This window comes from Strigops habroptila, chromosome 1, assembly GCF_004027225.2.
Source record: "Strigops habroptila isolate Jane chromosome 1, bStrHab1.2.pri, whole genome shotgun sequence".
NCBI classification, from domain to species: domain Eukaryota; kingdom Metazoa; phylum Chordata; class Aves; order Psittaciformes; family Psittacidae; genus Strigops; species Strigops habroptila.
The window spans coordinates 5,042,157-5,064,777 of record NC_044277.2 but is presented as its reverse complement, the minus strand read 5'-3'; the positions used below and the strand labels follow the sequence as shown (position 1 = coordinate 5,064,777).

The following is a 22,621-nucleotide window of genomic DNA, read 5'->3' as shown; positions in this document are numbered from 1 at the left end:
TCCACTACAACTTTCCTACACAATCACTCCCAAGGTTACTCTCCAAACACTGGAGTAAAACTGCTTTTGCCCATTACTGCTAAATGCATTTTGCCTTTCTGCCTAGCAAAAAAGCAGTATCACATCTTATCTCACAAGTTCCCAGTGAGCCAAACACAAGATACTGTCCCTTGAATTCTTCCTGAGACCAACAAAGGCTTTCCATTATTTACAAATCAAAAGCATTTAGAGACAATCATCTTTATTTTTTTATTTAAAACAAGGAAATGCCCTGTCACTATTATATAAGAAAAAATATACATCCACCTATTTATACCCATCCTAATCCAAGCATTCAAAAAAAAAAAAAAAAAATTCCTATTCATGCAGGTAATTGCTGCACAAAATAATAATAATAATTTTATAAATAAAATTAAAATAACAAAATACACTCTTTGGTTCCAACAATTCTCCCAATTTCTCTTAAAAATTGTTGGAACAGTTGAAAACGATAAAAGAAAATCTAGTTAAATCAATAGGATTATTTGCTTTTGATTATTAATTCCGTTGCTAGTTTTTCTTGTGTTTTTATTATGCATACCAGTTTTACAAAGTGCATGCTTTATTTACTTTATTTTATTTTTTTTTAATTTTGAACTGGCAAGCTAAAATGATCCATCTTTTCCTGCCTTTTTTTTTTATTAATGTTAATACAATCTAAAATCTAGCATTAAAAAATTTACCATGATACACCTGGTATATTGACTGCTTATGGCGCATGCTTGTCTTGGCAAAAAGAACCAAAAACCAAATTTGCTCCCCTCCCACCCTCCCCGTTCCTTTTGGAAGCAATCTAAAATTTGAAAGCAGGCTGGAACACAATTGCTTCAAGGGAAAAAAATAAACCCCAAAATAATACCTGATGCTTTGATTTTTGTCGCATGGCACTAGTTGTGGAATTGCACGCACACGCACGCACACCCAACACGCACGCAAGCACGCAACCTGCTCGTGAGGAAAAGAGTTTATTAGGTCAGGAGTGCCAATGGCACATGAAGGCTCCCAGCTGTGTGTGCAACTTTGGATTTGGTACCCACTTCACGTCACCTTGAATCCTCTGACAGCCACCGAGGGGGTAATGTAAGGCATACTTTGCTGGAACGGTAATAATCCATGCTTCATGCTCAAGAGCTGAGTCTCAGATGAGGACTGGCTTTCTCTACTCCCTTTAGCCTCACTCCGTCTCACTCAAGGAACATAAAACCCCAAAACAATGGAGAAGAACTGGGGGGAAACAAGGAAAGCAAAAGAAGACAAATCCCTTTAAATGGACTTTCGCCTTTTCATCAGCCTGTGGTTATCTGTAAAGCTGTGCAACCCAGGTGAGATGGAGCTGACAGGAGATGGGAAAAGGCTGTTTTTTAATGTGCTTGGCGAGATCTCCTCTATCTTGTAAGAGATGGAGTGAAAGTACTGGGGGTTCAGCTTCGAGCTGAACGAATTTTGGTGGGACACCACCCGGCTGGTGTACTCATGGGACCTGTAACACATGCAAGAACAAACTGACTGAAGGTCTGTTACTTCGGCCTTGTACCGTGGCCGACCATGCTGGGAGTCCTCTTGGATGTGGATAATCATGCTGTTGCGGTTCCCTGCCAGGGATGCCCGTTCCTCAGCATCCCGCCTCTCGTCCTCGCTGTTCATGGTCAAGAACCTGAGAACAACCAGATTTAGAAATGCCCCAATGACTGTCAACCCCACTAAAATGTACATAAAGCTAAAAGCCACATAGAGAGGCTTCTTTTGAAGGGCCCCTTTGGTCTGCAGGGCCACATAGTCTCCAAACCCTATCGTAGTCAATGTTATAAAGCAGTAATAGTAAGCATGGAAAAAGCTCCACTCCTCATACTGGGAAAAAGCTGCTGCTCCAATGCAGAGTGTTCCCATGCAGGAGAAGAAACCCACAGTGACCATGTTTTCCATGGAGACCTCGGTGCTCCTCATCCCACAGCACTTTTTGATGCGTTTCAAGAGGTACTTGACAAAGGTGTTCATGCGCTCGCCCAAGCTCTGGAACATGACGAGTGTCAGTGGGATCCCCAGGACTGCGTAGAACATGCAAAAGGCCTTCCCTGCGTCCGTCCCTGGGGCAGCATGTCCATAACCTAGGAATGAAAAGACAGGACAGTCAACAGTGATGACCACAACTCCCCCTTTGTGCAAGCCACGTGACTCGTAGAAAATCTGATGCCACAACCAGATCCAAAGCTACAGGACCACTGCAGTCACACAATCTTCCTATCTCCTTGCCCACATCCTGCATCTCAAGCAAATAAGAGGCAGACCAACAAAGTTGTACACACAGGAGTTGGGAAAGATGAAAGAATGGACAAGCGATCCTACTTCAAATAACTGCAGGCTCCTAAAAAAGACTATATTGCATTCATTTGCTAAAGACATGCCCATCCTGTAACACGTGCAATAGTGGAAACTTTGGAAATAGATGGCCTTTTCCACAATGTTTTCCGAGAGGAGCTGGTGTTGCCCTATCCTAAAACCAGAGTACACTGATGGCAGCATGGAATTAATGATATCCACATACCCACCAATGAAAGAAATTCCTTTTCAAACTCTTCCAGGCTGAACAAGGACAGGCTATGAACGCCACTTACTTCTGGAACACTGTAAGACTTTAGGGATTCAGTGCCTGCTTTATCTTTAATTACTGAAGAATAAACAACTTACTTACTTACAAGCTTGTTTTATAGTTTTACAGCTGTTACAGCTAGTCTGGCAAAGGAAATTTCATCAGGATGTTAATCTAATCCAGGACAGCATAGTTTACAGACGGTAAAAACACAGCCAAGTCTTTATTCTAAATCAAACCATAAAGGGGATGAGGGCTGTTTTGAAATTATAATTTCTCTTTTTCATATCACACTGCTTTAAAAATCTACATTTCTTACAGCTGAGAATCTAAATGACAGTACCAAAGTCTCCAAAATGGGATAGCTGGGCCCCACCTGGCCATGGTGTACATTGACCACGTGGGTACCGCTATCCAGACTCCTTGAAGTCAGTGAATAGAAATATGCATTTCACAACCGCAGTTCCTCTCATCTACACAGAGGTCAATGAGTTGTTCTAAGGAGATACCTATTTCTCTACAGTCATTATAATAGAAAGCTTGGGACAGAACTCAGTTCAAGATTAATATATCTAAACTTTTGCATCTACGTGTGTGCTAGGTGCCCAAGTTCCCATTACAGTCAACAAAGACTTAATAAAAATAGGCAGTAGTGAGTTATTTAACTGACCATCCCAAATCTACCTTATGGCAAGATGAAGTGACACTACTGACTGTTCCATTGACTGTATTCATCAGGTCCCCATTAGATTGCCTAGACATCTGTTAACTGCAGAAAAATTCAGACACCTACTGCCCAGATAGACAACTATATGCAAACAGCCAAATCTTTGTCATGAGTAGAGCTCCACTTCAGTGACTATCTGCATTGTAGACAGAGAGGGTCTAAACTAGCTTTGCAGAAAGCAGCATCTACTAGCATTCGAGACCTCCGAGATATCAGGATATTCACAGAGGGCTGGCAGATGAAACACAGGGCATACAGCAGGCTCACACTCTTACAAATCAGAGGCTGGAGACCAGACAGCACCTCAGATACTACTGAGGCAGGGCCATTCCCCTTGTTCTGCCTCAGTCCTGCCCCTCACCTTTAGACTCATGTCATGGACCTGCTGCTCTGAGTTTGTCTAATCTTTTCAATGAAATTTTTGACACTGCCCACCTCCTCAATCTCCCGTGGCAAGAGATTACAGAAGTTCACTACCTGCTGTATTAAAAGGTACTTCATCATGTAGAGCAATGTCCTTGTTTCAGCTGGTGCTCCTTAGCTCTAGGATCAAAGTTCTACATCTACCTTCAGTTAAACTCAGCTTCATCTCTGCTTTCAGTTTTCTCCTGTCTGAACTGGAGCCACAGGCTTTTTAACTCATATAACAGAATTCCCTTGATTGTTTCGATGTCCTTCTCTCGACCTTCTTTAGCTTTATCACACCATTTTTGAGGTGCAGAAACCAGAACTCTGCATAGCCCTCAGTATGTGTGTACAGCACAGAGTCTGCAGTTTTGTTAGTATAAAAAAATATGGACACCATGCAACCTTCAGAATGAAAAGCAACAGTGGACAAGGAAAATAAAATGAGAAAAACAGCAATTTTGCCCTCCAAGAAGCAACAGGCATTTCCTTAGCTCAGTTGCTAGTTGTTGGCAGATGGACAGTGACATGGTCTAGTGTGAGGCACCCCTGCCCATGGCAGGGAGGTTGGAACTGGATGATCTCAAGGTTCTTTCCAACCCTAACTATTCTATGATTCTATTATTCTATGTAAAAAGCACAACAGACGCACATAACTCAAAATAGAAAGTTCTTTTTAGGTTACGAAACAAAGAGATTTACCTGTTGTATTGGGCCAGGTAGCCTGTTCATCATAAAAAGCAGTTTCCAAATTACCTGGAAAGTGAAGTGTCTTGAATAGATTGATGCAGGGTTTGTTCCACCTGACTGTCCCTCAATAAAGGCTATAATTGCCTCTCATTACTAAGATCAGCTTTTGAACTACAGGGGTGTTAATTAAACCAGGGACATCTTCCCATTTTACAGCTTTAGTTACAGCTGATAAAGAGAAGGGAAGCTTCAGAAAATGTGATTTTCCAGATGGTTGCAGGGATGGCAGTTGGTGGAAACAACTTTCACTTTGGGTTCTAAAGAAAATGGTTGGGGTGAAAAAAGACCTTTTTCCATATCGCTCTATCCCTCTCACTAAATATATCCATAGAGACAGTTTAGGGAGATTATAAAACATTAATGCTCACATACTATCTCACAATTGCATTTCTAAAATTTGTCACAGGCTTTGTAATTAACTTGGGACTCACAGCTCTCCCATAAGTCAGGAATATACCCAATTCCCTGCTCTACAGATAGGAAAGCACAGGCACCAGCAGGATATAATTCACAGAGGTAGATGATAGAATATCCAGTAGTTCTGATTTCTATTCTGTCCCACGTCATACTCACTTTCCACATTATCAGATAAATATATTTTACCATATTTTCACCATGAAGCTGGGTTAAAGGAAAGACTTTATTCATGAAGCTGGAATAAGACTTTCATGGTCTTATTCCAAATAGGTTCATGTATAGGGGATCAGAGTCATATATTTCTCCAGTACAATATAGCTTTAAGGAATAGGCACCTTAGCCATTTCCTTCAACACTCTGCAATGAGGGGTTTCAAAATACACTAGAGAAAGACTTAACTCTCCATTACTTTAGCGTTACAGAATCTATACAGCAATACACAGCAATGCATGAAAAGCAAACTCCAGCAGTTCACGTTCTCTGAAATTCAATAAATCTCAAATTTAAAACAAACCACTGTCTTCTTAACATCAAAGACTGCCTCCAGGAAACATGAGGATGTCAGTCATTGCCAGAGGAAGAGGGGCACAGAGGATCATTAATGCCAGGAAATAGCCCTCCACAGTGCACAGAATCAGTCTCCAAGTAGTTGGGTTTTTACCTGTGTCAAGTAAAAGCAGAAGCAGAAGCCACTTGGTAGCAGATTTCAGCGAGCAAAATTCAGCCTAGCTTCCTTTACATGAATGTCTCTACCCTTTACCAGAATATAGAGAGATGGCTCCATGTGAACCATAAGAAGCACATGGTTCACATAAGAAACACAAGGCTCGAAGAGAAGTAGAAAGGTTAAGTATGACATTGGTATTTCTCACTCTTCAATGGTGAAGAAGAAAGATGAGAAGACCATAAAATTAGGTATAGCAAATGCATCCCCTAACAAGCCATGCGACTGAGATAACAATGAGAAAAGTATAGATGGAGCTTTACATTGTACCACATCTAGGTAAATACTACCTATACTACTCTACTATACTAACCAGTTTGCTGAAGTCCCACAATACAGTAATTTGACCACAGCAGATGGGTTTCTCTGATATTTAATGAGACATAATCAGATTGATCAAGGACAATGTAAATAACTTTCACCTTGATTGGAAGTGATGTCATTAGTACTCTCTCTTTTATAATACCATCCAGCTGCTTAGGCTTTCAAGACACAGTTCATCTGGGTTTGCACCAAGAGTGGTTCAGCATGAAGAAATGCCATGTCTCAGATTGTTACTCCAATTCTGGACTGCAGAGCACCAATGCACCACAAAAGCCATTTTCTCCCAGTCACAGAAGGGCTGGGCTACACATATCAAGCAGAACTGCAGGAAGGTGGAGGCAAAGGGTCAGACTGTAAGGGCTTTCACATCAAATGAGTACTCTGTTAAGGTCTTCCCTGCCCTTGATTTTTCCAGACCTTGTCCATTCTCAGGTGGAAAACTCTCAAAGACCACATGCATCTATATGTAATTCTAGAAAGAAAGAGAATAGTATTTTCCTGTTTGCCAGAGTGTAGCTACAAAAGTCTGGGGAAAACCTATTCACCCTCCTTCAAAGCTTATTTTTCCATGGTTTCTTTCAGATGAGACACAGAGGGAAACTCATTACACAGTCTATGTGAGATTCATTCAGGAGGACAATCCAAATACCTTTCTCTCATTTCTAAAAGGACATTGTGCTGGGGTACCAGGCCACAAGCATAGCATGCAGCGAAACACAGTGCACATGAATCATTCCTTATTCCCCTTCTCTGTGTCACTCATGATTTTATAGACATTTTATCAACAAAAATTCCGTGCCTGTATTCAGGCCCTAAGCAAGTATGTCTGGCACTGTATAGCCTCATGTGGACAGACCAGCTTGCTTAGATCTACATCAGTGATCTTTGCACCACGCTCAGCTGCAGGGTACAGACAGGCCCATAACATCTGACTTGTCCTCCAACACAAATTCTCTTGAATAACACTTTGCTTCTGGGGAAAAAAGGGTCTCAATAAACACTTTCATGCACTGCAATGACACAGATTGTCCAGAATAAGTAAATCCATAACAAAAAATAAAACGTTATGGGAAAAAATCCTTTCACTGTATTACATCTACATGGAACCATCTCCAACAGTGCAAGGCTCTAGCAAACTAAACTGGGACAGGGGATGGATTCCATCACCAACCCATAATTGTCCACGTTCTTACATCATTAGCACAGTTCATGTCATGGCTTCACCCTGGACCTACCAGCACTGACCCAGGCAAAGTCGACCCATGGAGGTTAACACTGGTCAGGGACCACTGCAGCTAAACACCACTCTGAGGCAGTATGTGTGTTTAGCTGTTACTGGCATTCTCCATGCAATGTCTTCAAAACGCAGGTCATGCTCTACTTCGTAGCATAGATGGAGCCTACATGGTGCAAAGCAAAGGGTGTTTTTCTACACCAGACTCTGTCACAGGCTGGGAGAGGTTTGTCTCAGATGTGCACTGGTACCAGGCCAAATACGTGATCAGTGTTAAAAATGAAATGTGTCAGTGGTAAGTTATTTATAGGTGGCATTCAGGCCAGTGTGTAGCTGCATCATGGCTAAGCCTCATTCATATTCACGTTCAACGTACAACAGGTTTTAGATGTCTTGAATCTTGAAGCAACACTGCGTTATTCATGAGGGACGCTTTATTTCTCTCAGGAGGAAGTTTCTGCCTTCATTCATCTACACATCATTCATCCCCATGACGGACATTTGGGCCTGGTTGTCTCTGACAACAGCATCTGGAAAGAAATGAACTACTTACTCCATCCCCATGACTCAAACCTTTCTTACTCATGCTACCAGCAGCCCTGGCCGTGAGATAATGAAAAGGGGGTAACGGCACCTGGTACTCATATGGGCAAGCATAATTCAGATTAAAGCATCTTCCTGATGTCACACACTTCAGAGACCCATCTACGTCAGAGGAACTGCCACAAAGAACAGGCTGTGTCTCCGCTGGATCTGCTGCTCGTGCTTTCAGCAGGGAGAAAAAACATGTCCTTTGAGGTACAGATGAAAGAGGTTTCAGTATGGATCAAGAAGATACTTCATCTATCTAACTGGGAGTAACTCTTTTACCAGGACAAAGGCATTTGTCGGGGCAATCCCAGGCAGTCAGGGCAATCCCAGGCACTGCTATAGGTTGGGCGGAGAAGAGATTCAGAGCAGCCCTGCGGAGAAGGACTTGGGGGTGTTAGTTGATGAGAAGCTTAACATGAGCCGGCTTCAGTGTGCGCTTGCAGCCCAGAAAGCCAACCGTATCCTGGGCTGCATCAAAAGAAGCGTGACCAGGAGGCCGAAGGAGGGGATCCTGCCCCTCTACTCTGCTCTTGTGAGACCTCACTTGGAGTACTGCGTACAGTTGTGGTGTCCTCAACACAAAAAGGACATGGAGCTGTTGGAGCGAGTCCAGAGGAGGGCCACGAGGATGATAAGAGGGCTGGAGCACCTCCCGTATGAAGACAGGCTGAGAGAGTTGGGGCTGTTCAGCCTGGAGAAGAGAAGCTGCATGGAGACCTCATAGCAGCCTTCCAGTATCTGAAGGGGGTCTATAAGGATGCTGGAGAAGGACTCTTCCTTAGGGACTGTAATGGTAGGACAAGGGGTAATGGCTTCAAACTTAAACAGGGGAAGTTTAGATTAGATATAAGGAAGAAGTTCTTTACAGTGAGAGTGGTGAAGCACTGGAATGGGTTGTCCAGGGAGGTTGTGGATGCTCCATCCCTGGCGGTGTTCAAGGCCAAGTTGGACAGAGCCTTGGACCACGTGGTTTAGGGCAAGGTGTCCCTGCCCATGGCAGGGGGATTGGAACTAGATGATCTTAAGGTCCTTTCCAACCCTTACTATTCTACGATTCTATGATTCTATGACTCTATTTTCCTGTAAGGAAATCGAGAGCACATCATGGATGCTGCTATCACATGGACGAAAGCTGCCATGTAAATACACCAGCCTCGTGGCACACTAGCACCACTGGCTCTCCCCAAATCCTGCTGTCTTTCTCCTCAAACATCTCCAGGACCCCCTTTTTTTTTCATTCCCTTATCAGTTGGATCTCACCGCAGCACACGAACTGAACAACCTCTCTTAGTTTTGCACAGCTTCCCCTTCCATCCTCAAAGACATCCTCCCCTTCCGTGCTCAAAAGACAGTCTTTAATATCAGGTCAAAGCATGGCACAAGGCTCTCTACAGGCACACACAGCAATATGGAATGACATCATCCCGTGTTTGAAGACAGACACATCCTGTGAGAGGAAAAAAGGATGTGTCAACCCCAGGTGTAACCTCAAATCTGAAATCCCTCAGCAAGGGCAGCGCAGCCTCTCACCCTGGTTCATCCCTGTTCCATGTCCTGACTGCAGAGGTAAGGCCATGCCACCTTGGAAATTACACTCACTGCTTTCCATTGCATCAATACCTGCAGAAGATCTCCTATGCTGGGCAGCAGGGATGCAGCAGGCTCCCCTCACATCAGTCTCCCCACCACAGACATCTTTTCTTGTTGATCTTAGAACCAAACTTTTGAGATGTTCAGGACAAACAGCTTCAGAAGCAGTCCTGCTCTGATAGGCAGACACACAGATATGCACAGGCGATGTGCAGCAAGGAAATGAGAAGAAATGGCTTCTTTCTGTGATCCACTAACTGTCTTGCAGGAAGAAGCCAGCCCTGATCCATGCATATCATAAGTCAGGACAGCCAAGTGCCTCAGCCTTGGAAACTACTCCCACCACAGCAATCTCCATAAGCTCACCAGGCACTGTCAGTGAATGGAATGCATGACAGCCCAGCAGCAGACCTGAAGGACTCATCCAAAATGACTGATAAGATTGATAACAACTGCTGAGTCAGCACAAATGCCAGCTTCTGTGCTACCCATCCCTCTACCATGTTTCCTCACTCCCTCCTGCTCTGCAGCCATCACATATTATATGTCAGATGCCTGCCCTGTGTGATGAGGGGACAAATCTATTCAGTTCATTGAGGTAGAGTACTTAGAAGTGCTGCTCATTCAGTTGTGTGCCCATCAGAGGTGTGTGCCCAGGCAGTTTCCACCTTCCCCACAGCTGGGGAGAACTGGGGTCTTCTCCGCTTCCCTGGAAAAGAGCTTGTATCCCTCCTGAACTTACACACCAACAGGACACAGCTCCCCCATTCTGAGAGGTATTGCGTCTGCCTAACAGGGAAGCATAGAGTAGGTCACAACATCTGGCCCTTTCAGATACCCATTGGGTTACTGCATGAAGAAATAAGTTTACAAGTTTAAACCAAGCCATAAGAAACTTTTCTTTTTCTAATTAGTTCTATTTCTATTCTCATTTCTTGATAATGATGAGCCACATATATCTGTATCTATGCCCATCTGTCTTTCCTCGCCAATAGTTTTGAAGCTGCTCACCAATTTCCACCACTTAGAAGAAGCTGTAATGTAAACTCGATATTAATCTGTTCTGCTGGGCCAGCCATCTGGCCAATCTGTGAATACACATAAAGGGGCCAAAAAAATCAACACAGAGATAGTGCAGAGTCAGCTGCAATGTGATCAGCTCTTTCTCTGGCCAGTTAGAGGAAAGAAACAGGAGTTTGGGGTCTTCCAATGAGATGTAGCGGCATGGGATAGGACTGCAGGAATAGGATGTCTCCAGCACCTTATCAGACAGCCCATGGTGGAATACCTATTTGCCTGTGAGTATGAGGATGAAGATAAGGCTTCAAGAGAACTGGGGGATGTTTTGGAGTTCACAGGAACCAAAATATTTCAGCTCTGCATTTCTGTTTGTTGTCTTATTTTCTTTTGCACATGAACCTTTTCCTTTTTTTCTATGTAAAATTCATACTATAAAGGGCTTTACTAAAAAAGTAAATGAGGGAAAGTGGAAATGTTCAAATGGTAACATGAAACCACTGACAATCTTCCTGCTCATCTATATGACACAGAAGACCTGATTATCTCAAATCTCCTCTTGCTGAACTTAGCCAGCCTTTACTTTTACTCCTTAGATGAGAAATGTCTGTGATCACTGGCAATTCTTCTGAGTAAGCTGACAGAGCATCTGAGGTAATTGCCACCTTGTGTACCACCTCCCCAGGAAACCTAAGATGCCAACACTTGCCAGTTAATTTTGTTGACATGACAACATTATCTCTACTCATCCCTGCAACTGCCTCTGCTGAAGAAAAGAGGCTGGGAAGAGAGAAAAAGTTCCTCTCCAGCTCTGTGAGGAGACTGGCGCTGAAAACAGCAGTGATTTGGGCCATGTTTCTGGTATGCCATTTCCCAACTCCTCCCGAAGCCAATGTCAGCTCTGTTCTAGGTTTCCAGCTGGGCAATAGTTGATGGATTCCTGGACTGCAGCTGAGCTTGGCCACCTTTCTGAAGACATCAACAGCAGTACAAATCGGCAGCGAGGCACATCACCAGGGGAGCATGTGTGCAACACAGGGACGCAGCAAGGCAGATCAGCCAACAAGCTGGATTCTTGTAACAGCAAGAAAAACAAACCTGCAGAGTCCAAGGATGAGCAGGTTGACTATGACTCCTTGGGTTCATACATCTTCATACGAGGGGTCTGGAGCATCTCCCTTATTAGGAGAGATTTTGGGATCTGGGTCTGTTTACTGGAGAGAAGAAGACTAGAGGGGATCCCATCAATGCAGATCAATATCTCAAAAGCAGGTACCAGGAGGATGGTGCCAGGCTCTTTTCAGTGGTGCCCAGTGACAGGACGAGGAGCAATGGCCATAAACTAAACCACAAGAAGTTTCACCTCAACATGAGGAAGAACTTCTTTACACTGAGGGTAGCAGAGCACTGGCACAGGCTGCCCAGGGGTGTTGTGGAGTCTCCCTCTCTGAAGACATTCAAATCCCACCATGGACATGTTCCTGTGTAACCTGCTCTGGGTGGCCATGTCTTGGCAGGGGATTGGACTGGATGATCTCCAGAGGTCCCTTCCTACCCTAACGATTCTGTAATCTTGGGAGCTTTGTGATAAGCACAAAACGATCAGGTTTTCTGGAGCCTGCACACCACCAGTTCAGCACTATGAACTTTTGTGTCTGTTTTATATCTCTCAGGCACTGAGATACCTGACTGCGCAAAGTCCTGTAGCACTTCTGAATCAACATTTTCCCATGCTATCTATTTCTGACTGACCCTGCACGCCTTTCCTCTCTATCCTCTTTATCCTCTCCATTTTGTTCTCCGAAATGTCAGAGGACTGACCTGAGGCTCACATCACATCTAGTCCCAAGACAAATCATGCCCAGAACAAGTTCTCAATCTGAAGAGGATCTTAGCAACCACTAGGAAAAGACTTATCAGGTCGCATTATCCATTCCCGGGGGGCAGCATACAATTGTTCCCCACAATATATTCTCCAGGGCTTTGTCCAGTTTTGTTTAAATGATTGAAATAACACGGTTTCTTCTCTCTCCCTTAGGAAATTATTCCCCTGTCTAGCAGATTCAGCTATTAGGAAGGTTTTTTAGATAGATAGCCTGTACTTTTCTAGGCTGCCTTTTATCACAGTGTTCTTTTATAGCCCTCAATCCAACACACTCCATTTCTCTCCATCATTACTCGCTTCTTTACTCTTCTTGGAGATAGTCACAGCTTTATCCCTTAGTCAACATTAGCTATAAACAGAGCTCTCTGGGGCAAAGTCCTGTAGCAAGGAAGACAATAGGTGTTTTACAACATACAGCTAGATTCAGATTTTAAATGTCTCTTCAGAAGCAGCTCCTTATGTGATTACTTCTATTGTGCTTATCTGCAATCCCTCTTGCTCTTCAGAAATTTTCAGGGTCTTTGCTAGAGTTTGGCACAGTGCTTACAGCTGCAGGACCATGTTAGCAGTTATCAGTTCTTTGGACTGCAAAATATCCTCTTTGGGTACATAGGTCTGAATGGTCATAACTATAACATTATGTCCTCACTGTATAGCAAACTTTTCCTGATACTGCCATTCCTTACATCCCAAAGGCTCCTTCTACCATCAGTATGTGATTGCACTAAGCACTGTTTTTCCCCAATCCCCTCTATAAATGGCCATAAATGGCCTTCTTGGGAAATTTTAATAGCATCCTGTAACTGATTTTGGTTGCTCCCAGTTTATTGGCAATGACTTGTGACCTCTCCATGAGGAGGAAGATGAAGGAATCACCACTTGCAGAGCTGTCAGGATGATCCAAACAGCACTCTGGGGGATCTGGGAAAAATACATGAGGAAGAAGCATAGGGGCTCATGTCTTAGCAAGAAGCCAAAAATGAATCACAGAATAGTTTGGGTTGGAAGGAATCTTACAGATCATCCAGTTCCAACCCCCTGCCATGGGCAGGGACACCTTCCACTAGACCATGTTGCCCAAGGCTCTGTCCACCCTGGCCTTGAACACTGCCAGGGATGGAGCATTCACAACTTCCTTGGGCAACCTGTGCCAGTTTCTCAGCACCCTCACAGTAAAGAACTTCTTCCTTATATCTAACCTGGCAGAGTGGCTTGAATCATTACTGATGTAGTAACCACGTCCTCCGAACCTGTGATGCCATTATCCACTGCACTTCGCAGAGCTCTGTTTGCACATCAGTGTGACAGCAAACACTGTCAGAGCTGGTTTGGTGTAAAGCAGCCCATCCTGCAAGAGATGCTGGCTGACATTTAGGCAAGTGGTTCAGCTGTGTTTTCACTGAAGCAATTGCATTTTGCCTCTGTGACTCTCCTCCATATGCATTAAGAGACTTAGAAGAGCACAGACAACATGCCATGAGTTTGCTCACCTATCTGTTTTTATTTCATGCCGTAGCTACTGCAGATTGTTCCTGTGCAGAAATAAAAAGGGATATTTTTCAAGCTTTCAGAAAACACTAATAGGCACATGGTATTTTGAGCAGATTCTCCTTTCTGCTGTTTGAGAAACCAGGGCCTCCCCCATCCAAAAGGGCAGCTAAAGGAAGGGTTATCTATTCCCACTGTGCTCAACTTTGGTTCCTGCTAGAAAAACATGCTAGTAAATCGATTAGGAGACACAACTTTTACTAATACAGATAAACGAGTACAAGGTCTGATCTAACCAAAGTTTTACAGATACAAAAGTGCTTCTTCCAGGATAGTCTCTGACTTGGCAGGTGAACAGTCATGTATGGAGGAAAGACCAATTCCTCTTCCACCTCTTTTGTGTCTCATTCTGTGCCCCTTCTTGACCACGATAAGGAACTACCAGATGGACACAAGTTTTCCTGCTTCTAGATATTTGCAATCATAGACTTCTTGCCATCAGTTACAGCATGTATTGTACCCTCTCAGATGAAAAGAACTCCCAAGCATGGCTTCTGGCTCTGGCTGGCTGCAGTTTTGGCCAAGGCTATTTTCCCTGCAGACACTCTAATTTTGCAGCAGCTTTATTAGTTAAAACCTGGCTTCAGTGATCTAACAGCCAAAGCAAGTGGAGTCCATCATAATTTCCTCCACTGCATCACATATAGACTAAACAGTGATTCAGTTGGATTTATAGATAGATAGATTTCATCAAAAGGGTATATGTATTTATTTAAAAAAAAAAAAAAGAAGATAATTATTTTGCTCAAATGCTTTGGACTGACTTTATTTTACCAATATCAGATTTTTTTCTGTTCTGCTTATTCCCAAAACAGGCTTATGCTTGAAAGTACAAGCAAAAAGAGGTTTCTCAATTTTCCTTTACAAATTTTAAGTGTGTTCTGTCAATCGTCTTTGAAAAGCTGAAATAATGTAACCAAAACTTCTGTGAAGGAAGAAGTTTAATTCTGACTGAGAAAGCATTTTTGGAAGTTGAAACCAAAGAAGCTAATAGAAATATATTGCCCTACTCTACCCTCCTGTTTAGTTTTCCATTGAGGCAGTACTAACTTCGAGGTACATTTATCCTTGCACTTTGAAGACAGAAGAGCTGAGCTAAAATGTGAAGGTCAAAGTTTTGCAATGTTGTTCAGGGTTGTCTACAGGAAAATGTGCTGGAATTGCAGTATCAGGGTAATTGCACTGCTATACCCAGGCTGGTCTAACTCACTGGGTTGGCACTTCTGAATGAAGCCACCTCATCCCTTTTCTCTGATAGCAACTTTCATCTCCAAGAAGCAAGCACACACCAGGAGCATAGAGACTCTCAGTACCTTTCCCCACCAAAATAAAACCAGAGGGGTTTCTCATGGGATGCTGTTCCAACCAGCAGAAACTGTCCAAGGTAAGTCAGGTGTTTCAGGAACTTAAGTCTAAGAGATAGTAAACCCAGAACTTGAATTCAAACACAGTGAGAACCTCCTTCGTAAAAAGACAGAGGTCCACCTCAGGGTTTCTGTCTCTTCTTGATAAGGCTGTCCCTAAACTCGCTGGTCTTACAACTACAAGTCTTTCTATTTTCAATCTAAACATGGTCTATTTGTTGTCATGAAAGTAAAGTCCTTAGCTCAAACAGCAATCCTCTCAGGCTTCCCTACTCCCATAGATTAATAAAGATCAGACATATCTCACCAGCCTGTTTGGGGTTTTTTCCCCTAGGATGAATAAACCAGGCAGTGCTAATCTGCTGCATGAGACAGTTTCACTTTCATAGCATTTTGCACCTTTCCAGCTTGAATTTAATTTTCTTGTACATCAACAACCCAAATTTAGATACAGAAACACAGAAATTCAATGCTTTGAATAGTATTTCATACAATTTTAGACAGATCTTGTACACAGCACTGACAGAAAACTTGAAATAAAGTACTGCATCTCAAACCTACCTGTCTGGTTCACAGCACTAAAAATACGTGGGATCTTATTTTGTCTCACACTCATGAAAAGAGAGTAATCTTTCTTGGTAACTATGAACTCACAGCACCCTAACTCAAGTATACATGAGTTCGTGGTTTAACTAGACACAGGCATTTGAGTTAAGCTCCATGTTAGCATTAAACAGATGGATGCTAAAAAGAAACTTTCCATATACTGCAAGCATCTCTCCAACAAATGACCCATGAGAAGCAGGATGGGGTTCAATTGCGCTACGGAGTCTTGAAGCTGACAGGCGTACCCCAATTAGTTTTTCTAAAAGTGGCTCAGTTTAATCTCCTCAACACATTTCCAGTTCCTAACAAACCCTTTTCTTTAGACCAGTCTGAGGTCTTTCACCTCCCCTTTCATTTCTTTCTTGTTTACAGACAATCTCCCTTTCCACATAAGCACATGGAGCAGCAAGATCACAGGAGGCAGTGGAGTGAGACACCATTTAATGCACCTGACTAGGCATAATCAGTGCAATCCATCACTTCAGTTTTCTATTCCCAGCCACCAGGAACAGCCAAACTGAGTAGGAAAAAATGGGAAGCTGCTTACCAAAACTTCAAAACTTCTACTACTCACCATTTCTTTTTTTGCTGGGTGGAAAACAGTGTCCCGCTACATTATTTTAATATCAAAAACAGGTGTTTTTCAATTTATTTATTCTCTAAACTCCTCCTTACAAGGTAGCTCAAAAAATCAGACTAACAAAATACTTCACGTCATGCTTCTGACCAGTCCTAGCCATCACTTGCACTGTTTTTATACCTGAGAACCTCCACTGTGATCCAAGGCACATAATATAATTGACACAGAATAATATCAGATGGTTCCCAACTATTCACAGTTCTCCTCTGACACTGGGAATTACCATCTGCATTTTCCAGACATTGAAGCCAGAAAGGGAGAAGGCCTAGTCATGAACAATACAGATCAGAGATTGATATCTCCCCCCCAAAAGGGACACATAGTGAGGAAATCAGTCTGTTCAACGAGGGAGAAAACCCACTAGGAGGGATATTTAAAACTGTTTTGGACAAAACCCTGGCTAACATCTTCCAGAACTATTCCTGTAGTGATTTAAGCCTCAGTTTCAGCTTCACTTGAAAGCTTTGAAGCTTATATAAATAAGAAGCAGCACTGATGAGGGTCCACTAGAGTTCCTGCCTATAAGACATAACAATGCTCCACTGCACTACCCTTCCCATGCGTGCCCTGTATTTCCAGTGAGATATCATCTCACATTCCTTAGTTTGGGACTGGAGTTGCAGCACATGGTCAATTTTGGACTCTTGATAAGAATCCTAGTTTTGCAGAAGTTCCCTCATCTGCATGTTTCTGGGAATCAATATATATAATGATGTGGTGGGTTGGCTGGCCACCAAGTCTCTCTCTTACCTCCCCTTCATCAATAGGATAGGGGGAAAAAGGATGGAAAAACTTACAGCTTGAGGTAAGAACAGGGACATTGCTCAACAGTCACCATCATGGGCAAAAGAGACTTGGGGAAGATTAATTTAATGTATTGCTGACTAATGACAGTATAGGCTAGTGAGAAATAAAAGGCTAAAACTAAAAACCCCTTCCCTCTGCTCCTCCCTTCTTCCCAGGCTCAACTTCACTCCATTCCCAACTCTTCTATTTCCTCCTCCCCGTTCAGCACAGGGGGATGGAGAATGGGTGTTGTGGTCAGCCCATGGCACTTCATCTCTGCTGCTGCTTCCCTCTCATGTTCTTCCCCTGCTCTAGAGTGGGGTTCCTCCCACAGGAAAGAGTCCTTCACAAACTGCTCCAGCGTGGGTGCAGTCCTTCAGGAACAGACTGCTCCAGTGTGGGCACATCCTGCCAGAAAACCTGCTCCAATGTGGGCTCCTCTCCATGGGCTGCAGGTGGATATCTGCTCCATCGTGGACCTCCCTGGGCTGCAGGGGCACAGCCTGCCTCACCATGGTCTGCACCACAGGCTGCAGGGGAATCTCTGCTCTCATGCCTGGAGCACCTCCTGTCCTCCTTCTGCACTGATATTGATGTCTGCAGAGCTGTTCCTCTCACAGAGTATCACTCTCACAGCTGATGCATGGCATTTTTTACCCTTTCTTAAATATATTACAGCAGTGCCATCAGCATCTCTGATGGGCTCAGCTTTGGACAGCAGTGAGTCCATCTTGGAGCCAGCTAAAGCTGGTGCTGTGCAACACGGGGGCAGCTTCTAGTGTCTTCTCACAAAATCCACCCCTGCAGCCACTGGCTACCAAAACTTTGCTATGTAAACCCAATACACATCAATAGCTATTTTTTTATTTGCTTGCTTGGTTGCTTATATGCCTTGGAAGTAACAAGTCCACTTTCAGACTTGCTACTTCATTTGCTGGTTTGTCTCATTTGCTTTGCAAAACCATAAGCAGTGTGATGGAGCTGTTGTCGTCCACTTCAAGTGCTCACGCTGAGGCTCAAGCTGTTTCTTGGTCCTGAAGACCTCCTGATTTTCTGGCTGTGTAGCAGCAACAGGATTATAAACCTGGCAATGAGATACTTAGATCTGCAGAGGACCAGCTCTCAGCTTGAAAGAACCTGCCCCAGGAAGAAGACTCCAATGAGCATCAGCACTGGGTGACCACACCGCCTTTCTTACTAGGCACATAGGTGGTACATGGCCTAAGGACAGAGAAGCTGAAAATACCCTTCAAAAGAAAAAAAACCCAACTTTTCTTTGCCTACACTGAATTTCAGACAGACTTCTGTATTCACTGGTCTATTTCTCCTACCAGCTTCTATTTCTTTTCTATACCATAGAATCACAGAATCCCAGACTGGTTTGGGTTGGAAGGGACCTTAAAGCTCATCCAGTCCCAACCCCCTGCCACAGTCAGGGACGCCTTCCACTAGAGCAGGTTGCTCCAAGCCCCTGTGTCCAACCTGGCCTTGAGCACTGCCAGGGATGGGGCAGCCACAGCTTCTCTGGGCAACCTGTGCCAGTGCCTCAGCACCCTCACAGGGAAGAGCTTCTTAATATCTAAACTAGATCTATTCTCTTTCAGGTTAAAGCCATTCCTCCTTCTCCTGTCTCTACAGGCCCTTGTCCAAAGCCCCCCTCCAGGTTTCTTGTAGTCCCTTTAGGCACTGGAGCTGCTCTAAGGTCTCCCCTTTAGAAGCCTTCTCTTCTTCAGGCTGAACCAGCCCAGCTCTCTCAGCCTGGCTCCAGAGCAGAGCTGCTCAAGCCCTCGCAGCATCCCTGTGGCCTCCTCTATAGACTTGCTCCAACAGCTCCATGTCCCTCTTGTGCTGGGTGCCCCAGAGCTGGATGGGGTCCCAGAGCTGCATCCAGGTGGAGTCTCACCGGAGCAGAGTAGAGGGAGAGAATCACCTCCCTCAACCTGCTTATTCACCACATCCATTCTTCTTCTTCCCCTGCTCCACCTACATGTCCCTCCCATGCTGTTCTTGTGCCTTCACCCTACTTGTTTTCATTTGCTGTTATCTCCCTTTTTTTTGGTTGTCTTTCCTTCCTCTTTCTTTCCCACTCTTTTTAATTCCTATCTGCCTCTTCTTCATTCTCCTCTGTCTTGACTATGGCAAACACATGCCTCCTTGGGCAATACACAATAGTTAAAAGAACTTCATAGCCTATAACCACCCTATACAGCAGTTGTTCTATGACTGCAATTGCCAATTATAAACCATCAGCCTTATCTTTGCAGTCAAGATTAATTCTGGCATAGTGCATTACAAAATTAGCCATCCTTGGCAAAGCTACTGGCCTTCAGTTTTAGCAGGCACACAATTAAATGGAATTTGCACAGTCAAGCTAGAGCAAAGCTCAGAGGAGACAGACATCATGAAGTTATTAGATTAGGAGGTAAAACACCTACTCCTTGGTTAGATCAAGCGCTCAAACACATTATAGCATGTTTTAGAGGTAATAGAGGCAAAATGAAACCTCTTAGGCACTTTTCCTGCTTCCCTCCCTCCTCAGCCAAGCTGTGGGGAAGCACATGTAGTAACAGAAAATGAGGAAAGCCACTGCCAGGTCTCCAGACTTTGGCTTTGCTCAGAAGGTAGCTTGTGCTACATGAGTGAAAAGGTTAACTCGGTGGGGACCCCAAAGCATGCACACAACTTGTGGTGCTTCCTAATTAAACACACACACATATCATAATCAGAGCTGTGCCCTCACCCCAGGGCTGGATCTTTGGTTTGTATGTCAGCAGAATGCCCTAAGGAGCTACTTTGATTTATGTTAGCTAAAAATCCAGTCCCAGAGCCTTTGTGCGTACAAGAGGATGTGTTGGCATAACTGATGAGTTGTCTGGGCTTTAAAGTAGTCTTGTTCACTCAGATTTTCACTGTGCAGATAGGACTTTGTATATACATCAGTAGCAACTCAAGCCTTACCTCTTCTCCAAATCAGGTTTTGATTATTGATGGGCAATGCTCCAGAGCTGGTGCCCACAAGCTCCATCCTGCTGGGGCAATCTCCCCCCACTCAGGGATACAGTCCAAAGGATTCAAAATCAAGCAAATTTGCTGAGCATGCCCTACTTTGTCATCAAGAGGTCCCCAAATTACCATGTTTGGCATGATTTTGGAAGAAAACTATAAAACCCAGAACAGTTTCAACCCACCATTTTTGTTTCTTCTTGTTTTCTTTTTCACAACCAATGATGTGGTTTGCTTATGTAAAATGGAAAAATTAAACATTTGTCCAGCCCCCTTTAAACATCTATGCCACGTTAAAAGGTAACCATCAATACCACTTTTAGGAAACCAAGGATCTAATGTAGTTCTTCTTTAAAGGAAAGGAGATAAGAGACACAGGCTTCAGGGTAAGATCTGTACTTCTTTGGAATCTGTCAAGGCCAAGTGTCCTAAGCACTCAAATCATTACACAGTGATAACACGTCCTCTGGGAACTGGGTTCAACTTTGAACAACCCTCACAAGTTTAATGTGTGAAGCTCTTTCTCCACCCACCCGCAGCCAAAGGAGCAGACCAGCTTAATTCACTGATGTTTAAAAACAGACGCTGGCCCTCGATTCATCTCCATCAAGAGAAAAAAATACCCAAGCTCCTCAAATGAAAAGCCCTGCAGGATTTTGCCTGTGCAAATGTTAGATGGAGATTTGACAATAAAAAAGACATTTCATTTGTCTTATTAGTGGCTGACTACTGTGGAAGGTGTTCAATCAATTAGACTGATCTTGGACTCCTGAATTATTGATAGAGAGAGCTGGATTACATTCTCAAATGCTTTTAGCTTAATTGCCCAACCCATCATTGCTTCATTTTCCTTCTCTTATGTATATAATTTTTGTTGTTGTTGTTCTGTTTTTAACTATAGCAGCTTGCCAGAGGATGACCCCGATACTTTGCTGCTGTTGCCAGCGCTGCTGATGCTGATCCAGGGAGGGAGCACTGAAGCCTCAGCCAGGCAGCATTCATAGGGTGCAGCAGACAGGCAAAGTCAGGGTGGTGCTGGCATCCAGTGGAACTTGGCTGGGGGGAGAACAGTGGCTCCCCACTATAAGACAGACATGCAAGGAGGATCAGAGGTGCCCGTCTCCCACTTCCTACCCACTCTGTACATTTTATACCACTCAGTTTCTTTCCATGCCTTTCTCTTCATAAATCTGCTCCTCTTTGCTTTGTGTGCACTTTCCTTCCTCCTCCCCTCACATGCATAAATGCAATACAGCACAGATCTGGAGCTTCTCTTGGCCAGTGTACCATCTAGAGAATCATCCAGGTGCCTGAATGGCTCTTCTTACCCCATCCTGACCACCACCATTTCCCCCAAACCTTCTTAACCTTCCCCTCTCATTACCCCTCTCCACCTTCAATACCTTCCAGCCCCTTCTCATGCCCCCCTCATCATCATTTCTCAGCTCTTACACTCTCTCCCACACTTCCCAGGCTGGGCCCATCCTCTCCCTCCTCCACTTGTAATGCGGAGTGGGCAGTTCGGTGTAAAAACCATTAGGATTTGGGAACACAAGCAAAATAGTTTAACATGACCAGCAGATATAACAAGTATCATTATGTGCTGGGCTTTGAGTAATCTATTGTGCACACAAGCCCCAGACTTCACTGACCTTGATTGTTTAACTCTTGCTGACATACTGAGACAGAGACAGAGTCACTGCATTTGAGCATGCTCCATGTTTTTTAGACTAAGCCCATCTTAAATGCCTTTAAAGTGTGGTTCTCTGACACTTTTGCAGGCTAACCTAAAGCAAGGAGAGAAGCTCAAATGGGTTTATAAGGACATGGGAGTTAAGCTAATTCACAGAGAGAGAGAAAAAAGGAGGGGGAGTGTGAAATAAGATGAGATGGGACAGGGTATGAAAAAGAGATTAAAAGAGCAGAGTGAAGAGGTCAAAAAGAGAAAGGAGGATATGAAGAATGAGAAAGGAGAGAGAAAAGGAGAAAGTGAGAAGAGAATAAAAAGATAAGGAAAACTTGCCCATGGAAAATGGCAGATACGCAGTGTGAATGCTTGGAAGAACAAGAACTCCTGGTACCAGGTGCAAAACAGAGTATTTCTGTGATAACAGGAACATGATACGATCGGTACGTGGTACTGGGGCATATGATATGAGAGAGAATAAAAAGCTGTAATGGTGAAACTGCAGTGGAGGTGAATAACACAGTAGCTCATAAGGATTTAAAAGACGAGATCATGCGTATAACAGGATCTATCTGAATACAGTTCATTTTCTGGGAGGCTGTCACAGATCTCTGCCATTGTATCCAGATGTGACAAGAGATCTCTGGAAAATTATTAGAAAGATGAACAATACTGGGAAATGTGTCATTTTGCAATT

At 43.7% G+C, this 22,621-nt stretch overlaps 1 protein-coding gene across 1 annotated transcript in view; it reads right to left on the bottom strand.

The window, feature by feature from the left end:
- Positions 1–821: 821 nt before the first annotated feature.
- The window catches only part of KCNK9 (potassium two pore domain channel subfamily K member 9), an 82,674-nt gene continuing 60,874 nt past the window's right edge, over positions 822–22,621 (bottom strand). Inside the window, exon 2 of the mRNA XM_030504253.1 lies at positions 822–2,144. Coding sequence (XP_030360113.1) covers positions 1,303–2,144 — 842 coding nt within the window. The 3' untranslated portion in view covers positions 822–1,302. The remainder of the gene's footprint in view (positions 2,145–22,621) is intronic.